At 47.6% G+C, this 18,842-nt stretch overlaps 1 protein-coding gene across 8 annotated transcripts in view; it reads left to right on the top strand.

Moving 5' to 3' along the window:
- The window catches only part of ZNF385A (zinc finger protein 385A), a 180,982-nt gene that overhangs the window by 107,539 nt on the left and 54,601 nt on the right, over positions 1 to 18,842 (top strand). The window contains exons 1-2 of one of the 8 annotated variants that reach the window (XM_033138551.1): positions 15,221 to 15,364; positions 16,605 to 16,754. The exons of 5 other annotated variants lie outside the window; for them this stretch is intronic. In XM_033138551.1, the coding sequence (XP_032994442.1) occupies positions 15,236 to 15,364; positions 16,605 to 16,754 (279 nt within the window). In that variant the 5' untranslated portion in view covers positions 15,221 to 15,235. Of the gene's footprint in view, positions 1 to 9,633; positions 9,701 to 15,220; positions 15,365 to 16,604; positions 16,755 to 18,842 lie in introns of those variants that run through there. 2 more of the 8 variants (XM_033138558.1, XM_033138557.1) reach the window with 2 other exon arrangements.

Genomic DNA, 18,842 nt, shown 5'->3' with positions numbered 1-18,842 from the left:
AGTCTTTGAAGGTGCCACAAGCTTTTAGGTGGTTTTTGCTGCAAGAACCTGGCACTGCTACCTCTCTGAAAGCTGTACTGCATGATTGCAGGGAAGGCAAGAGACCCTTTAGAGTGACTTGGGGGTTTATTTTGATCCCATCTACCTTCCTTCCAAAATCACATCTGGATAGAGTGTTAGAGAGAGAGAGAGAGATTAGGTCTGCAGCCTGTAATCAGTAGGCTGAAACCCTGCTAGACTATACCTAAAGCTTTAATTCCAGGAAGTGCTGGCAAAGGGAGCAAGGTTTGCAGCAGAGAAGCAGCAGGTGGGCCATTAACCCATTTCTTGGTTGACATTCCCCCCTTCTCCCCCCCCCAACACTCCCCCTCCTAGAATGCACACTTGCCACATTGCAAGGTAAAGTGTTTTGAATTGGGTTAAACTGTCACGCCTGCTACTTCTCCCACTGCAGATTGCGCTCACTGTTCTGCAGCTCTTCAGCAACCTGGTTAAGGAGCTGGGGGTCCAGTTCAGCCTTTTATGTATTAAAAGTACGTACAAGAATAAGGAAAAAGTGGGTTTCCTTCCTGTGTTGCCAGGCAGCTGCCTGCAGGGGGAGCCACAGCCCTTGTATGTCCTTGCTGGGATAGTGGGTGCTCTCCAGACATCACTGTCTGGAATGGCGGATGTCCAGGCAGTGATGCCTTTATACTTGGGAAATGAGAAGCAACAGGAGGAGGGCCGTCTGTCCCAGGCTGAGTCCCCCTTAAGGTTTAGAGAGTCAGGATCCTGCTGTGCAGGGCAGCAAATTCCCTTGCAGCAGTATCAGCAAATGGTAGAGTTGCTTAGCTCTGCAACGTGGAGAAGGTAAACTTTTTAATGAATTATCTTCCACACCTGCCACTTAGGGAGTGCCCTTCGCATGTAGTCGGACTCCAGTTCCCATCAGCCTCGGCCAGTATGGCCAGTGGCCAGGGATGATGAGAGCTGTAGTCCTGGAGGACTCCCCTGATGGTCTTTACCTTCACAATAACCTTGAGAGGTATGTCAGGTTGAGGCTGCTTCTTTGTGCTCTGCACTGATTTGAACCCAGGATCTCCCAGTTGCAAACTGAGCTCCCCCACCCACGTCAAGGAAACTCCAAACAATCCAACGAAACACCTTCTCCACATCGTTGCTCTTGTCGCTTTGCCAAGATGGATTGTTGATGGTTTATTTTTCGACTTTTATTTACTTTCGTTTGTGAACTGCTTCCCATCAAATATCTCAAAGCGATTTCACAAAAGGGTCGTTCTAATCCTTTTTATGCTTCCGCCTCTCCCGCTAGTGAGGTTTTCAACTACCTTGTTCTGCTAGCAGAAGCCTGCATAAGGATTCCCGCTAGTGCAGTGGGGTTCGTCCCTCTTCCCGCTGTGTCCTCTAAATCCATTCAGGAGGGTTAGGAAATCCCTCAGAACAGTGTGCAGGGGAGGAGAGGGGAGATAGTTATAGAGCCATAAGACTCAAAGAATCGTAGAGTTGGAAGGGACCCCCGAGAATCATCTAGTCCAACCCTCTTCAATGCAGGAATCCTGCCCCAGGCCTGGGCTCGTACCACTGACCTTCTGGTTAACAGTCAGATGCACTGACCTATTGTGCCACCTGGAGAGTAAGCTTGCATCGGGCAGGCAGAAAAGCTTGCGCTGATAGAACAATCTCCTTAGTGCTACACGAAATTTTACCGCATTATTTCCAGCCAAGTTTTACTGTAATTGAGCTGGCATGATGGGGTTTTTTTGGTGGGAGCAGGGACTAAAATTTCAAACCGGAATGTGGAAACCCACCTTTTGAAATCCAGATTTGACCATTTGGCCTGGCTTTAGATGTGTGGGATAACATTCCTACTTACAATCTTGCTTTCCCTTTCAAATATTGCTCATCACCATCGCCTTCCCTTACACCATGCCACAGAAAATCTGCCGAAAGCTAGCCTGTCTCTGCCTATTCCAGACCATCTAGCTGTCCCCTAAAGCACTTGGTTTTAAAGGAATTCAGGCTAAGGGGTAAACTTGAATCCAGAGCAGCCCCAAAGCTTGCAGTGGCCATGTCTTTAAAATTAGATAGGCCATCAAGAACAAAACCAAGGATCTCTGGCCATTCTGTTCTTCTTGAGCTTTGGCCTGTTCTGACATACTTCCCCCACCCCTGAGCTTCCCAAGGTTTACATTTTTTCCTCCTCCTCCTGAATAATCTGGTTGTAATATCCAGATTTCCTAGACCCCTGGTTTTTAAGAAATGCTTGCAAAAGAGGATTCTTGCAAGGGCCGCTTCCCTTGTCACTGCAGCACAGGGACTGGAAAAGCAGCAGCACTGGTAACTTACACTCCGGATACCTCTATCCTTAAAGGCACAAATGCATGAAATCCAGAAATACAACCCATCACACATTTGGCCCATGCTGTGCTGTTAAAAGGATGGGAGCCTCCCCACCCCCTTTGTATTTAAACCACGCATACACTGGGGGCTCCCCATGACACATCCATAAAGGTAAAGGGATTAGGTCCAGTCGTGTCCGACTCTGGGGTTGCGGCACTCATCTCGCGTTACTGGCCGAGGGAGCCGGCGTACAGCTTCCGGGTCGTGTGGCCAGCATGACAGAGCCGCTTCTGGTGAACCAGAGCAGCGCACGGAAACGCCATTTACCTTCCTGCTGGAGCGGCACCTATTTATCTACTTGCCCTTTGACATGCTTTCGAACTGCTAGGTGGGTAGGAGCTGGAACCAAGCAACGGGAGCTCTCACCGTCGTGGGGATTCGAACTGCCAACCTGATGCGCACCTGATGCAGAAAACCACACCTGCCTGCTGTTTACTTTAGTGTGTTAAGTAGGCCACTTAAGACCTCAATTATTAAGAGCCCCATTGATGAGTCTTCACTGTGAGAGGTCAGCATTTAACTCAGGGGTGGAAAAACTCTCCTTTTTTTCCTGTTGAGGCCCACATTCCCTCCTTTGAGGGCTGCCAGAGCCTGTGGTAAGTAGCGAAAGAGTCAAATGTGAGTTGGGTGCCCCCCTTTGCTTCTCTCTCCATCCCCTTTTGTATTGTTTTCTCTCCTGCTAGCTGTCCACGTGCAGTCGGGTTCTGTGTGACATGAAATTAGGCTGCAAGGCGCCCACCCTGCTGGGCTTCCTGTTTGTCCTGAATTCCTGCCTGAGAATGAAATTGACATGCCTCTAATAACCTCACAGTGAAAATGGCCTGCAATATGTATTTTTTTTTTTGAATTTATATTGGCTTGATTTTTAAGACATTGCTTTTAAGACCAGTGTTTGAAATTAGCCAGGTGCCAGGTGCGTTTTGCAACTGATGTGGGTCCAATAGTGACCATGTGGAGATCTCTGGGTGCCAGGCTGGCAACTTGGGAGGAACAAAATGTCACTTAGAGAAGGATCTGAAATACTTTCCTTGAAGCTTGAATTAGTTTTATTCTGGATTGTTTTATTTGATGTTTTAATGTGTTGTAAATGGCTTTGAAATATGTTCTTTAAAATATACAGTCAGGGGCGTAGCAAGGTAAATTGGTACCCGGGGGCAAAAAATTTTTTGTCACCCCCCCCCCGGGAAGGTCAGGTGGTACCCGGGGTGGAAAATTTCTTGTCAACCCCCCCATTGATCCCCCCTCCCCTGCAAAAATGGTTTTATGTTATTTCATATTTTCTTACAAAGGAATAATAACAAGAAATAATAATAATAAACTTTTATTTATATTCCACCCTCCCCGTCCGAAGTCGGGCTCAGGGTGGCTACCATCAGATACATAACAGTGGTATAAAATCAAACAATAATTAAATTACCACCTAAAAACATCTCAAAATCAAATTAAAGTCTAATTAGATGGCTTTCCACAGGGTTAGGGTTGGGAACAGTAAGTGCTCCACTGAACTGAAATTTCACGACATAGGAAAACAGCCAAGTAAACAGCTATTTTGGTGGAGCAGGGTCAAAATATTAACTGATATGCATGAAATTTCATATATAGCTATATAATCCCTAGTATAGTAAGACAAGACCTTCGGAGCTGGCATTTTCAAAAAAAATATCAAATTGTTCCTTGATAATTTGTCACCCCCTCCATTATGGAACCTGGGGCGGTCGCGCCCCCCCCTTGCTATGCCCCTGTATACAGTGGTAATAGAAATGAAAACAACAACAACAACCACTGCTGGGGGGGGTGTGACGACGACAGCGCCTAGATATTCCATTGTGGTGACCGCAGCCTAGGTTAAAGGTGTCATTTGGTGATTAGATTATATATCTGAGTTTCCAACACTGTGTAACACCCCTGTTGGCAAAAGCCAAGGAGCTCTCCTTCATTTTCTCTGTTGTCACTTGCTTCCCCTGGTCAAAATAGTCCCAGGTGGAACCCTGTGGGCCAGGCTGCACATGAAGCAAATAACCCACAACTGAGCACTGTTTCTTCCTGCCAATTTCCTCCATCTAAATCTCCCTAGCAAAATGCTAATTGGTCCCTGCAAAAGGGGGGGGGAGGGGGGAATCAGATATCATCTAATAGCAGCTTTGGGCTAGGATTTGGGGAGAGGGGGCTGATTTAAGCAGGGATAAAATTTCAAGTGCCTCCCCTCCGCACAGCTGCATTAAGTAAAAATAAACAGGACAGAAAAATCTAACCATGGATCTTTTCAGTTACATGAAGTTTGGTCCCAAATAACCTTACGCTGAAGGTGGGCGAGGATCAGGATGTCCTGGGGCATGACTAGCCAAAAAATCTTTGGTGCTCTGTTTTAGTGACTTTCCCCCCAGCTTCTTCTAACCTCCTCCCCCTCCTGGGAATATAGTTGCTTTATTCCGGAGAGTACCAGAGCACACAGACTTCGGTACTCTTTGCACAGAAAAAACAGACTTTCTCAAAATCGCTCTTGGCTCTCCCCAAAGATGAAAAGTTTTTCCAAGATGAATTAACCTTCTGGCCCGTCCAATCTCACTTCCAAGCTTGTCACCAGCAGCATCTCAAAACTCTTCTGTTCTCCCTCCTGCCTTCATTGCTTGCATCCCTTAAGAGCAGTGGTGAAGAAGGATTTTGTTGTCGTTGAACCACGACTCTCATAATCCCTGACCATTGACCATGCTGGTTGGGGTTGGAAGGAGTTGGGGTCCATTTAGGGCAGGGGTCAGCAACCTTTTTCAGCCGTGGGCCAGTCCACCGTCCCTCAGACCATGTGGTGGGCCGGACTATATTTTTTTTTGGGGGGGGGTGAACAAATTCCTATGCCCCACAAATAACCCAGAGATGCATTTTAAATAAAAGGACACATTCAACTCATCTAAAAACATGCTGATTCCTGGACCATCCACAGGCCGGATTTAGAAGGAGATTGGGCCGCATCTGGCCCATGGGCCTTAGGTTGCCTACCCCTGATTTAGGGCCACAGTTTCTCCACCTCTGTTTCAGAGTCTGGAAGCGACCTCACCCAGAATCATTATCCACAGGGCAGCAAGTACCTTATGTTACAATGACATCAGCACCACCACCCTTGAGTTATTGAGCAGTGGTCTTTGGGAGCCCCCAGTATGTGTGTAAATGGGATGCATGAAAGAGGGGCTGCAACAATGCCTCAGCTACGTTCTGTGGATAATTCACTCATCTTGGGAAGCACATTTCCTGGATTCAACTCCTGACTTTTAAGATGAAACAGATGCTGGCATGAGCAAGGCCAGATATATTAGGGTTGGCATGCTGTTCAGTTGACCAGCCCAGTATTATCAATATTCTATGAATACATGATGTTTGCAGAATTGGCTTGCTGCTGCTACGTTGCGTAACATCTTGAAGGCTGTGTTGAAATGATAATTTCTTGGGAAATGATAATTTCTTTTCTTTTGCTTTGTTTTATTTTTTTTATAAAATGTGAAACTAGTGTTCCAGGATGAAAGACAAAGAGAAGGTCAATCAAATGGCTCACTTTTTTTTTTTGAAAAACAAACCCTTACCTTAATCCTGTTTAAGTTTTAAAAAATTGCAACAAACCATTGCAAGTTATTACAAGTGTCTGTTGGTGATTAAGCATTAACATTTATTAGAACAAGAACAATACTTTAAATTCTTGACCATTATTGGACCAGTTGATTGGCTATATCTTTCCTGGCTGATCAAGTGCCCAATCATGAGATTTAATTATGTTTTTATCCTGCTTTTCATACCAGATACTTTCTCCCAAAATAGCATACAGAGAGAGAGAGAAAAAAACCCTGCCTTCAAGCTTACAAAGTAAAAAATGGCAAGACTAGAACAAACTGGCCTTTATACCCATCTGCAGCTCTTCTGGCCTTTCCTCGTTGGTCTTCTTGCTTGGGTAGGAATAGAAGAAGCCGCTTTATGCAGAGTTAGACCATTGGTCCCTCTCGCTCAGTATTTTCTACACTGACTGGCAGCAGTTTTCTGGGACTTTAGGATGGAGTCCTTATCTGGAGATGCTGGGGAATGAACCTGAGACCTTCAGAATGCAAAGCAGATGCTCTACCACTAAGCTGTGGCCTTTCCCCTCAGATATAGCTCCTTAACTGCCACAGCAGTCCTTGTTCCTTTGGCCAGAGGATCCTTTCCCCCTGCTCTACTCCCAGGGCAACTGGCAATAGATATCTACATGCAACTGGTAATTGGGTAATCTGCATACCTTAAATAAATAAAAAAATCCGTGCAAGTAAGCTCATGGATGGGTAAGCTGTGGCCCTCCAGATGTTTGTTGAACTACAGATCCCATCACCCCTGGGCGCTGGCCATGCTTGCTGAGGCTGATGTGAGTTGGAGTCCAACAGGTTCCCTGTGCATGTTTTAGACCCGTGTTTCTGAAACTGGGGATGATGGGAGCTGTAGTCCAACAACAACTGGGGACCTAAGTTTAAGAAACACTGTTTTATACACTCCGAGGTACCAACAGAGAGGATGGAGCTGCCCATCTGCCCCCAATTGCCTGCCTTGCACACCGGTCACCTGTGGAGCGAAATTACATTCATTAATATTTTTATTCCTGGCAGGGCTTCAACGCCTTTAACAGCTGTCTAAAAGGTAGAAATGTTCCAGGTTAATCTCTTCCTGGCATCTATCAGAAGGGACAGGATAAGTTTCACCTGTTTAATTTCTACACACAGAATGCTTATGCTGCTAAAAGGTTTTGGCAGCAGGGAGCAGGGAAGTCAATCAGTTTGGAAAAGTGTGGCTCTATGGCCCCCACTCACCCAACCTTCACTTGGGATAAGAAATCCTTTGGGAGCTTTGGATGTTTGTGAAATCCCCAGTAATGAGATATCAGCAAAGGGGGAGGAGCCTGCTGTGCTTATGCAGATCCGATGTGGTGTGGATTAGCTGTTCCATGCGTATTAAGTGTCTCTCCTAGGTGCATGGAAGATGCCTCACGAGATTGTTGCTACAGTGCCACATGTCACAAACATATCTTGCCCCAAGGACTGCAAACATCCTCCCAACATTTCACAGATGGAGGGGGGGACTCTCTCTCCCTCTCTATGGTGCGACTCTCTCTCCCTCTCTATGGTGCGCAGTGTGCCGTCTTCTTACACCAAAGATTGCGGCTGCCCTCTCCTCCTCCTCCTCCCTGCCACACTTTTTTGGGGTGTATATTCAGTAAGGAGCTGGGTTTCTTCCAGTCACCCTGTTCTGGTTGCACCTGTTGCAGAGCACACATGGCTAGCCCAGCTTTGCATCTGAGTTGCCTCCTGTTCCTCTTTTCAGTAATGCTCCAACAGCTGGTTCCAGTGAAATGATTGGTGCTTGTGCAATGGTCCTTTGAAGCCCACCTGCCAATCACATTCAGGTGAAAATGTTTACACTGAAAGGGTTCTCTCTCTCTCCCCCCCCCCTCCCCACCTTTTAGGGTTTGAATTGATGAACAATTTTGTTTTCACTTTTTTTTTAAGTGATTTGCTAACTCAAGTCACTTAACTCTCCGTGTAGCACAAATACCTTAAGCAATTTGCCTGCTAAAAGAAAGGTGCCCGTCTCTCTCTCTCTCTCTCTCTCTCTCTCTCTCTCTCTCTCTCTCTCTCTCTCTCTCTCTCTCTTCCTAATGTGAAATAAGTCTGGACTTTTACATGCAGACAGCAGTGGAGGTAGTAGACCTGCGAATGGTTCATATACTTCTTCAGACTGCAGATGGGGAATCGGTAACCAAAACTCTTTCTTACCTCCACAGTCTTTCCTTTTCCTCAAACTAGTCACAAGGAGAAGGGAAGCAATGCATCTGCGCAGGGCCAGTCCTTTTAGGAATTCCAAATCCCCAAAGTATTATTGCTTGTCAGCTCTAATATCTGAGGCACATTTCCTCCCCCAGCACTCCACAAGTTGAAACTGAAAGCACACTTCATTCTTGTACCCCCGAGTCTGTGCACATGACATGTAAACATTGCACAGACTTGGAACCATCCATCTTGCATGTTACTGTTCTGATCAGTTCCGCATCTGTAAAATGGACTTAAAAGTGCTTGACTGCTAGGGGTGATAGTCACAGTAGCACCATAGGCTGAGAACCTTTTCTAAATAGGGTTGCCGGGCCCCAACCTAGAGAATGCATTTTTATTTTTTTTATATTTAACGATATATCTTGTATGGATAGGGTACAATTTGAGAACCATATGTAAGGGTCTTGCCAGATTTCCTTCTTATTGTGCATTCATTATGATTTGTGCTTGTGATGGTATGGGGGGGCAGTTACACACAATCCCGCTTTCAGTATTGTTTGCACCTGCAAAGGTTTTGGGGGGAGCACACCACTTTGTTTCCAGTCACTGCCTGCTCAGAAGTTGAATGAGACATATTTATATTTATTGTATATTTATTATATTTATATTTATTGTAGAGGCGTATAGCCTTGATCTCAGATTTTAGTGCTGTGGTTGTCTTCGGCACTGGTGAAGGGAAAGCGCTTTGTACATGTTCAGTGACCTCCAGTTACTGCCCGTGTTACAGTGCGAAAGTAATGGCACTGAAAATAGCCTCTGGGGCTGATTACAGGTGGATAGAAAAGAATATGAGCTGAGAAAAACCAGGATCTCTCTGGTTTCAAACCTCAAAACATTACACTGTCTTATTTAAGCTACTGTTCCCCAACTATAATATTGAAATGAGTTTCTAATACCTGGGCTGCTTCTCATATATTGCTGAGATTGGGGTATTGGAGTCCTAGGAGCAGAGTTGCTTGCGGAGTATTTTCTGCACGGCACAAATACTTACTCTTTATGATTTTATTAACCCCATTTGATCAGAGTTGCCCCGTGAAACACTCCAGTCTTCCATAGCGCTGCAGATAGGGTCCCGTGGCTGACAGCTTGGTTCAAACCAGTTCCTGCCTAGTGGAGTTGGAAGAGGAGATCACTAATAGATCACCTGGCGATTCCGAGGGAAGGAGATTGAGAAGGGGAGAATTACCAAAGGCGCCCCCTTCTAGCGCCTGCAGGATTAGCCGGGGCGACGGGAATCCCATTCATTCTCCCCTTCCGTCTTTTTTGCAGAGCGTCCCACGCCGGCTCTCGGGGCGGCAGGGCTTGTTGTCCGGCCCGGGGGGCGGGGAGGGAAGGAGGGAGTCCCCTTCGGTCGCTCCTCCCCAGCCGGGGAAGGGAGGCGGGCGCCCGGCTCACATTCTCTCCGCCAGCTGCCGGGATGAGCCGGGGGATTCGGTCGCTGCGGGCAGCGCGCACTGAAGCTGCACGGGGTAAGAGAGGCGCCTGTCCTGATCCGGATTAAGCTGCTGGGAATGCGGAGCGAGAGATCCGAAGTGCGGGGGAGAGGGGCTTCTAGAGGTAGGTAGGTGGCGGCGGCGGGGGCTACGGAATAAGTTACTCCCCCACTGCGCGCACTCTGGTCCATTCAGCTGCACCGCTTCCCTGGAAATGCAAAAACACCGCCAGCCTCTCGGCGCCTCTTCACTCCGGAGTCCGTTCTCGCAGCTTGCGTTGACTCCGTTCCCCCCACCTCTTGCCTCCCTCCGTTGCTTTCCTCGACAGGGAGCAGAGATTGTAAGCAGGGGTGCTTGGAAAAGGGGGAAGCTGTGTCGTAACCCCCCTCACAGAGGAGGGTCTCCATTTTCTCTTGGGATTTTTCCTCCCTCCACAGTCAGGTTAAAGGACCCTTAGATCACTGCCTTGGGAGGAAACCAGGGGGTGCTCTATTGCTTCCTTCTGAGCAGGAAAGGGTCTCCTGGGTAGCTAGTTATCTGTTGAAATCCATTTGACCCAGTTTCGCCACCCCCTGGTTTTTTTTTAATCTAGTCTCAGTCTGGGTTGACGCACTTGTGGCTCTCCAGATGTGGACCAGTGGCCAGGAGTGGTGAGTTTTGCAGTCCAGCAACATTTGGAGAGCTTACTTAGGATCATAGAATTGTAGAGTTGGAAGGGAGCCTGAGGATCATCTAGTCCAACCCCCTGCAATGCAGGAATATGATCCGCATGGAATATTCCACATGGGGATCAAATCTGCAACCTTGGCATTATCAGCACCATCTTTAACCAGCTGAGCTAGCCAAGTTCCCTGCCCCTGCCTTCCCAGGGTTTGGGGCTACAGCCCTAGAGCCTCTTAGTCCTCTGCCACAGAATACACTACTGCCCCACTCCGGAGATAACTGTTGGCAGTCTGGAGTTTCAGTGTTTGAGGGCCCCTCCACATGTCATTTTTATTGTGTGTTCGTGGTGATCTGTATGGGGCAGTAACACGTCCCACCTCTGTTTTTTAATACTGTTTGAGCCTGCAAAGGTTTCAGGGTGGACATGCTGCTCTCTTTCCAATCAGTGCACTTTGTGTAACATCCAGCGGAAACCCTGTAACTTTATATACCACTAATGATTGGGGTTTATTTTGCCCCCCTCCCTTTTGTTGCACTGCAGTGCAACCGCCGCTCCAGGCGGCAAACACACAAGAACATTAGGAAAGCACCAGGGAACAACCAATAATGCAGAATAATTTGTAGGTGGTTCAGTATAAAACCACCGCTAATATTGCACCAGTGACGAGCTGTGGCATACACCCGCAAAAAGCCCTACTACATCCTGGATAATACATTTGCAGGGGGGCGGTGGCAGATCTTTTGAAACAGGGAGGATAGTAACAGCCACACTTCTCTGAGTTTGACTCTGACTCCAGTCAGAGCATTAGGGCTGTGGGTGCTCTTGTGAATCATCTCTCCCAATCCCTCAGCTGCAGTATTTTGTGCCTGCCTTCCAAAGCAAAACAGGTGCCTTTATGCTCAATCCTAGTGATGGCCTGGCTCCTCTTCCCCTTCTGTTTCACTGACTGGAGCTGTGCCAAACAGCCAATAATCAAAATGTTGTGCTCTGCTATGTGCACAGAACACGTGCAGATCCTAGGTTACAACCTCCATGATCCAACTTAGGCTGTTTACGCTCTCCTGTTCCCTCTCCAACACAAGCTCTCCCACAGCTTGTTTGGGAAGCAGGATTGTCGTGATGAAGGGGCTTGAATAACTCAGGGAAGCTATAAGCTATGCCATGCAGGGCCACCCAAGATGGACAGGTCATAGCGGAGAGTTTAGACTAAATGTGATCCACCTGGAGAAGGAACTGGCAAGCCACTCCAGTATCCCTGCCAAGAAAACTCCATGGACAAAGACAACAGGCATATAAAAGATAAGACGCTGGAAGATGAGCCCCTCAGGTTGGAAAGCATCCAACATGCTACTGAGGACTTTGGCCACCTCATGAGAAGACTCCCTGGAAGAGACCCTGATGTTGGGGAAGATTGAGGGCACAAGGAGAAGAGGACGACAGAGGACGAGATGGTTGGACAGTGTTCTCGAAGCGACTAGCATGAGTTTGGCCAAACTGCGGGAGGCAGTGGAGGATAGGGGTGCCTGGCGTGCTCTGGTCCATGGGGTCATGAAGAGTTGGACACGACTGAACAACAACAACTCTGCAGGACATTAGCCACAATCATTTTCTATCCCATTGGTTCTTATCAAATAGTGTGATTTGATGCATTGCAGCCCCCCGTTACCCAATTTGGGATCCAAATTTAGAAAAAGAACAACCTAGCTGCGTTTTAAGACGTTAACGTGTACACAGCCTTAGTGGTTGATGAACTGTGAGACCCCAACAGCCCTGCTTACTAAGAAGAACAACCCCTGTCTTCTTCAGATTGTGGTTTTGCACACAGGATGCTGAAGCAGGGGCATGGTTAGCGGGGATGGCCTTGAGAGCTTTTGCTCTGGATCTCCTGTCCTGCAGGCCTGTTGTCACCCTCTCATCCCCTTTCCCAGGAACTGGTGCACATTCCCTGCCCCTCTTCTGAGCCTTTCAGCTGGCAGCTGGCTTTCCTGCCACTATTCTTCATTGATGCTTCATTCTCTCTCCCCACCCCCCCGGCCTGCCAATTCTGGCTCATTTTCATCCCTGGCATTTTAAAATGTTCAATCTCATGAGGCTCTGGCCAGGCAGAGAGAGAGAGAGGAGAGAGAAAGAAAATGGCAATGTCTAGAGGCAGGGGTAAAAACTTAATAGGGAACTTGACTTCTCACCCCTACAACCTGCATGGACCCTGTTTCATTTTCTCCTGGAAAGGTTTGCATAATCGAGCCAAAAAATCTTGACTTCCCTTCCTTATCTCACCCTTGTAGTGCTAGCCACTGATAGATATTTGTTATCTCCCAAGGCAAGGGGAGTCTGGCTCCCAGGCTAGGCCATACCTACCAGCAGTTGTTAATAATAATAATAATAATAATTTGTACCATGCCCTCCCCAGCCGGAGCCAGACTCAGAGCAGCTAACATCATATAAATAAAATATGCATAAAAACAAGCAATCAATTGATTAAAATGCATCCCAAAATTAATTCAAATAAATTAAAGTTAAAGTTAAAAATGGACAAATGACAATCCTCAGGTTAAAATTGAAAGTGGTTAATACTCGCCAGGACCAACTGTTTCCACTGAGCGGGCTGGGAAACCTCCTTCACGCTTGTTCTTATACAAAGAGAAAATGAGTCAGATCAGACTGAACCCTGACCAAAGGCCTGGTGGAACAGCTCCGTCTTGCAGGCCCTGCGGAAGGATGTCAAATGTAAAAATATTTTTTTTCATATTTAAAGGCAGAACCAAGGAATCCTGGTTTGCCCCACCCAATACTTCCCAGGAGCCCTTGCTTTCTTGACACGCACCCACATATAGCAATTCCCGAATTGTGCCCAGTGATAAATTTATTTGAGAATTAATTCTGCGTCGAGGAGGCTGCCGCTGCATCTAAGCACGATCTGTTGCTCTGACCTTATTCCTCCGAGTCAGCCTCTGTTGAGGCAGGCTGGGATGCTGTTGCTTCTCTGCTTAGGGAGAGATCAGATCTCTTGTGCTAGAACTGCAGCAGTTTTTCACCTTCAGAGTAAACTTATTATGTTGCAGCTCTCTGTGTGAGTCACTGATCTGGGCACTCCACTTTTCATCCAGAAGGCAAGCTCACAACAGTGACTTGGACGGGAACACAAGAGGGTGAGCTCCTTCAAGGATGGGTAGTTCCCGCTCCTGCATATATTTCAAGCAAATATTTTCAGGTATAAGGATGAGATGCACCTCCAGTTGTAGAAGTGCGCTTTGGCATTCAGAAGTTTGCAGAAGCTTAGTTCCCACTGGGTACTCCACCTCTCCCAAAACTGAAAATGAGACAAAACCAGCTTTAAACCTGTCTCCCCCTTGCTTTCTCTTACGTATTCACAGTAAATACTCAGAGGCCTTTAGAACACAAACCCTTGTCTTCACCTAGTAATAGACTCTCAATTCCCAATCTATTAACCTCTTTCTGCAATAGATGCTCACTGCGAGGTTCTGCTCCTCTTCCAAGCTGGGAATTCAAGTTCCCAGGCTGCAGAATGCCACTACAGGTATCTTGTCATCCCCACCCTGTCTTTATAAAAACCTCCCTTACACTATCTTCCTTGTGCATCAAGTCTTTTAGTTCTAGAAGGTACACTGTGTACTGTATTCAGGCGGGACATATTGTGAAAGTGGTGTGAGAATGCTCAAGGGATGATGTTTGAAAAGCAGACCGTGGCAGTTTGGGAACAAAGAGGAGCTTAGGTGTCCTGTCCCCCCAGTGTGTGTGTGTGTGTGTGTGTGTGTGTGTGTGTCTCATACCTTTGTGGTGGAACCTCCCCCTTCTCCCGGAAAAAGGAGGCACAATTCCTGGGGTTGACTGGAGTGAGGTGTGCACCTGTGACTTGGCTCACAACCTTAGTAAAAACTATGTGTATCTGGGCTGTACCAAGCTACAGGAAAAGGCTCACATGACTGATTTCCTCTACACACACACACACACCCCTGCATGATAGAAAACTAGCATACTAGGGAGCAGGGCTATAGCCACCCCTTTTTCCTGACATGCTAGTTTACTATACAGTATGTTGGGACTAATTTTTTTCCCCCAATGCAAGAGATGTTCCATCACGTGAACCCTCACCTGTGTTCTGGAGTGTCACAGCTCAGTCACAGGTTTACCACCCCAGGGGCCTGTTCTTTTCTCAAGTCCAGGAAGGTTTAAAAAAGAAAAAGTGAAAGAAAGGAAGAAAAAAGTCCTTACCTCTTGTCCTGGGCCGCCCACAGGGTCAGATGCTAAGACCACAGGGGCTATTTATGGCTTGGGTATTATTTTGAGCTGTTATCTGCTGAACGCGGGGTTTCTGCTTGTTGGATGTCATGACAAGATGTAGTTACATCCCCACCCAGCGGGTGCCAGCTCTGGGCTCCAGAATAGATACCGCAGGCTGCCTGCAGCCAAGCGCAGGCAGACTGAGACAATCGCCATCCTTGCTTGCTCGCTCGTCATGACAGGGGATGAGGTTTGGGAAGGAGTGGGGCAGGAGATTGCTGGCTGCCAGCTCTCCTAGGATCATCTTGCAAAGTTTGGGGAGCCCAAAGGCATCTAATAATGAGACATGATGCTTCCCTGCCTGGAAAATCTTCTTTTACAACAAGGAGCTGTTGGGCATGCAGCTGCTTCTGGGGAGGAGCTATCCAGGCGGGTGTGTGTGTGCGCGCGCGCGTGTGTGTGTGCGTGTGTTTAGTAAGAGAACATGCTACTTGCTTTCACAGCAGAGTATCAAAGGGAAGCAGGCAGGAGTCCCTGGGAACTGTCCCCCAGGCTAGCTTTGCTCCCTGGCGAATTGATTGTGCTGGCCCTCTCGGTTTGCCTGGCTCCTGCTAAAGCAGTGTTTGAATGAAGCCGACGCCTGTGCTCATCATGCCCCTGGGTTTATGGACCCCGGAGTGGGGAGCATCAGGTTTGCAGAGAACTGCTGCCGCTGCCTGTCCTTTGTACAGCACTGCAAACCTGGCTTGAAAGCAAACATTTTGGGGGCAGGCAGGAAGATGGATGAATGGAAGGTAGGGGACCGGAGCATCTTCTGAATGGTTGGACAGAGAGGGTGGGTGGTGTGGTCAGTTTCAGCTTCCTGGAAGAGTGTCAGGCAGTTAAAAAGGCTATTCGGAAGTGGAGCTCATGCAGGGTGGTGGGCATATTTTGAGAACTCCAGATCCATTCTGCATTCCTGGGAGTGGGGAGTTCTGGGTTCTGTTCTCGCAGTGGCTGGCTAGATGCCTTTGGGAAGACGGTAAGCAAGCCAGATGGGAGCCCAACAGCAGTGTCCCACTAGTGATTCCTCATAACTGATATTCAGAGGTTGGCTTTTTGGGGGTGGCAAGATTCTAGTCTGGGTGTCAAGATTCCTGCGTTTTCTCCCCAGCAATTCCTTCCTTGGTGATAGTGGTTGTAGTATATTATTATATGATGTCCTATTCGTTCTTGGGGGGTGTGGGTGGTGCTGTGGTCTAAACCACAGAGCCTAGGGCTTGCCAGTTAGAAGGTCGGCGGTTCGAATCCCTGCGATGGGGTGAGCTCCTGTTCCTCGATCCTTGCTCCTGCCAACCTAGCCTAGCAGGTAAAAAGCATGTCAAAGTGCAAGTAGATAAATAGGTACCGCTCCGGCGGGAAGGTAAACGGTGTTTCCGTGCGCTGCTCTGGTTTGCCAGGGGCGGCTTAGTCATGCTGGCCACATGACCCGGAAGCTGTCTGTGGACAAACACCAGCTCCCTCTACCAGTAAAGCGAGATGAGTGCCGCAACCCCAGAGTCATCCACGACTGGACTTAACGTTCAGGGGTCCCTTTACCCTTTACCTATCCATTCTTGACAGGCTGCAATCTGAGAACAAACTGCATGAAACAGAAAAGTAAACTCTGTTACAAAGTCTGTAAGGGGCTCCCTTTGGTTAATTCCCATTAATTCACATTCCTTGCCTCCCCACCCTCCCCTGTTTGCAATCTGTAGGTGAGGGAGAAAGTAGCCTACACAATGATGGGATTTAAAGGTGGTCTGTGTTGTTGGGGTGAAAGTTAGGGCTTTTAGTGTGCGCTCTCTCTCTCTCTCTCTCTGTCTCCCTTCTCAAAATGGGGCTTCGGAGAAATCACTTCCTGACTTTGAGAGTATGCTGTGCTTGCATGTTGGCTTCTATTTGAGTCAGGGGATTAACTACCAGAGCCAATGCAGGGATGGAGGTATGTTGGGTTAAACAAGTGCAGTGGGCAACATAAGTGACTCCAGAATCCCAACCCTTTCTCTGCCACAGGGGAACCAGGAGCAGCTGCTGTGCCTTGGTTTCCCCACTCGAAGTGCTCTGTGTGGTTGCAGCCCAGCGGGGAACATAATAAGGCTTGAGGTGCCCTTGGAGCAAGGCAGATCCTGGAAGAAGAGCTCAGCCAGGCCAAGCCAATTGCAGGTTTGCAAACTTGCTTTTGGAGGAAAAGGGGTTGTGCAGAGTTTCAGCTCTCTGACCTTCCTGGCTCAGTGTGCTGCTGTGATAGGCAGCCTGCCAGCTCATCCCAGTTGGGGGGGGGGGAAATCACCATTGTACCCTGCAGTTGCAGTCTGTCTTGCTGACTTGCAACTATTCCAAGGCCCTGCACTATACAGGGACATTGTTGGAAGGACCGGGATAGGGGGAGGGGTTGTTTTTGTGACTGGCTTCTTTTCAGTAGATATAATAATCTGTTACAGCTTGAGCATTTTGAGATATAAAAAGAACGTTTTTAAGGGACCAGGAAAGTGTGGCCCTCCAGACTCACAACTTGCATCATCCCTGACCGTTGGCCATGCTGGCTGGGGGCCGATGGGAGGCAGGAGCCAAAAGGCTCTCCACCCCTGTTCTAGCCCATCCTAAATCTAAATTTAACCTGAGATTTTATTTTTTAACCTAACCTTTATGTTGCAGTCAGCATTTAGCTTTGGAAAGTAACAACAGTGCTCCTGAGCATGTGAAGGATGCCTTTTCTCTACAATAGAGCAACTCTGTGAAGTCCACAGAGCTAAAAAGGAAAATCTTTCAACACCAAGTGGGAAAGAGTTGTAAGAGCATCAACCATTTCCCCCCTTTGCATATAGTGGAAACTCTTAATTCGTTTAGCACTGCTTGCCTGTGCCACCCAGATACCCTTGCTTATCTTGGCACTAAAGCGCCACTTGGGCTGCATTGAACCTGACACTCCAGAAGTCAGTCTTTCAGGTCAGAAGTCGTGGCTGCCAAGCAACGTAACTCTCCTGTTTTTAGATGTTAACCACAGAGCCCAACTCTGTGCAACAGCTACGGTTGTTTAGTTCTTAAGCTGTCTCCGAGAGCAGTAGCAGCTTGCTCAGCCCTCTCTTAAAAACTTCCCCCAAAGACCAGAACTATGTGAAGCAGCTTGTTCCATTTTTTTTTCAGTTGGAACATAGCAATAAGAACTTCTGGCTCATCCCATCCAACCTTTTGCCCCGAAGTTGTGATGTATTCTTGCTAAAGCAGCTTTCCGCAACCTAATGCCCTCCAGGTATTGCTGGACTACAAATTCCATCATCCCTGACCATTGGTCATGCTGGCTTGGGCTGTAAAAGTGGACTGTAAGCCCTTTTAACTGCCACCCCTTCAAACGGCTTCCAGAGGGTTAACCTTGCTAATCCGCTGCAGCACAAACCAAGGGTATTGTGGCACCTTAAAGACAAACTAATTTACAATGGCATCAGCTTTTGTGGACACCAGCAGATGCATAATGATGAAATGTGGGCTCCAGTCCGTGGAAGCTGTTGCCAAAATAAGTACTGCTAGTATTTAAGATGCCACAAGACTTTCATGGCGTCACAGATGAATATTCTTACTCACCCCAAATTGCTCTGAAGGCAATTGAAGATGCTTTTGTCACATCCCGTGGGGCAGTGATGGCCAAACTTGTCCCTCCAGCTCTTTTGGGACTACACCTCCCATCATCCCTAGCTAACAGGACCAGTGGTCAGGGATGATGGGAACGGTAATCCCAAAACAGCTGGAGGTCCGAGTTTGGCCACCACTGCTGTAGGGGTTTCTTGCCGTCTCCTATAACATCTTCACAGAACAGGTAATCTATGAGAGCTTTAAATCCAGTCCAAAAAAGTTTGTTTATGTAGCTCAGATGTGGGAAATTTGTAGCCCTCCAAGTGTTGCTAGATTGTGACCCAACATCTCTGCCACTTGAATCATCACTAGGGCTGATGGGTCTTGTTCAACAATATCTGGAGTCGTAACTGATAGAACAGGCCAGGACTTCCTCCCGCTACAGTTTGGCAGTTGCCCATTTTTCATTGAAAACTGCCCTAGAAATCTGACCTGCAGCTTCATATCATTGCTTTGGCACAGGGTGACCAAAGGCATTCAACTCAGATATGATGCTATCTCTTTATAAACACGCAGCCTACTGAAAACTGCTTCCTCACTAGAGAGCACCTTAGCTTCCTCTCTACTTCAAATATTTGGTTTGTTCACACCTTGTTCCCAGTGAATTAGATAAAAGAAGCCCCC

Source organism: Lacerta agilis, chromosome 2 (assembly GCF_009819535.1).
Source record: "Lacerta agilis isolate rLacAgi1 chromosome 2, rLacAgi1.pri, whole genome shotgun sequence".
In the NCBI taxonomy this organism is placed as follows: Eukaryota; Metazoa; Chordata; class Lepidosauria; order Squamata; family Lacertidae; genus Lacerta; species Lacerta agilis.
Note: the sequence above shows the minus strand (reverse complement) of the source record. Positions and strands in the feature narration are given on the sequence as shown.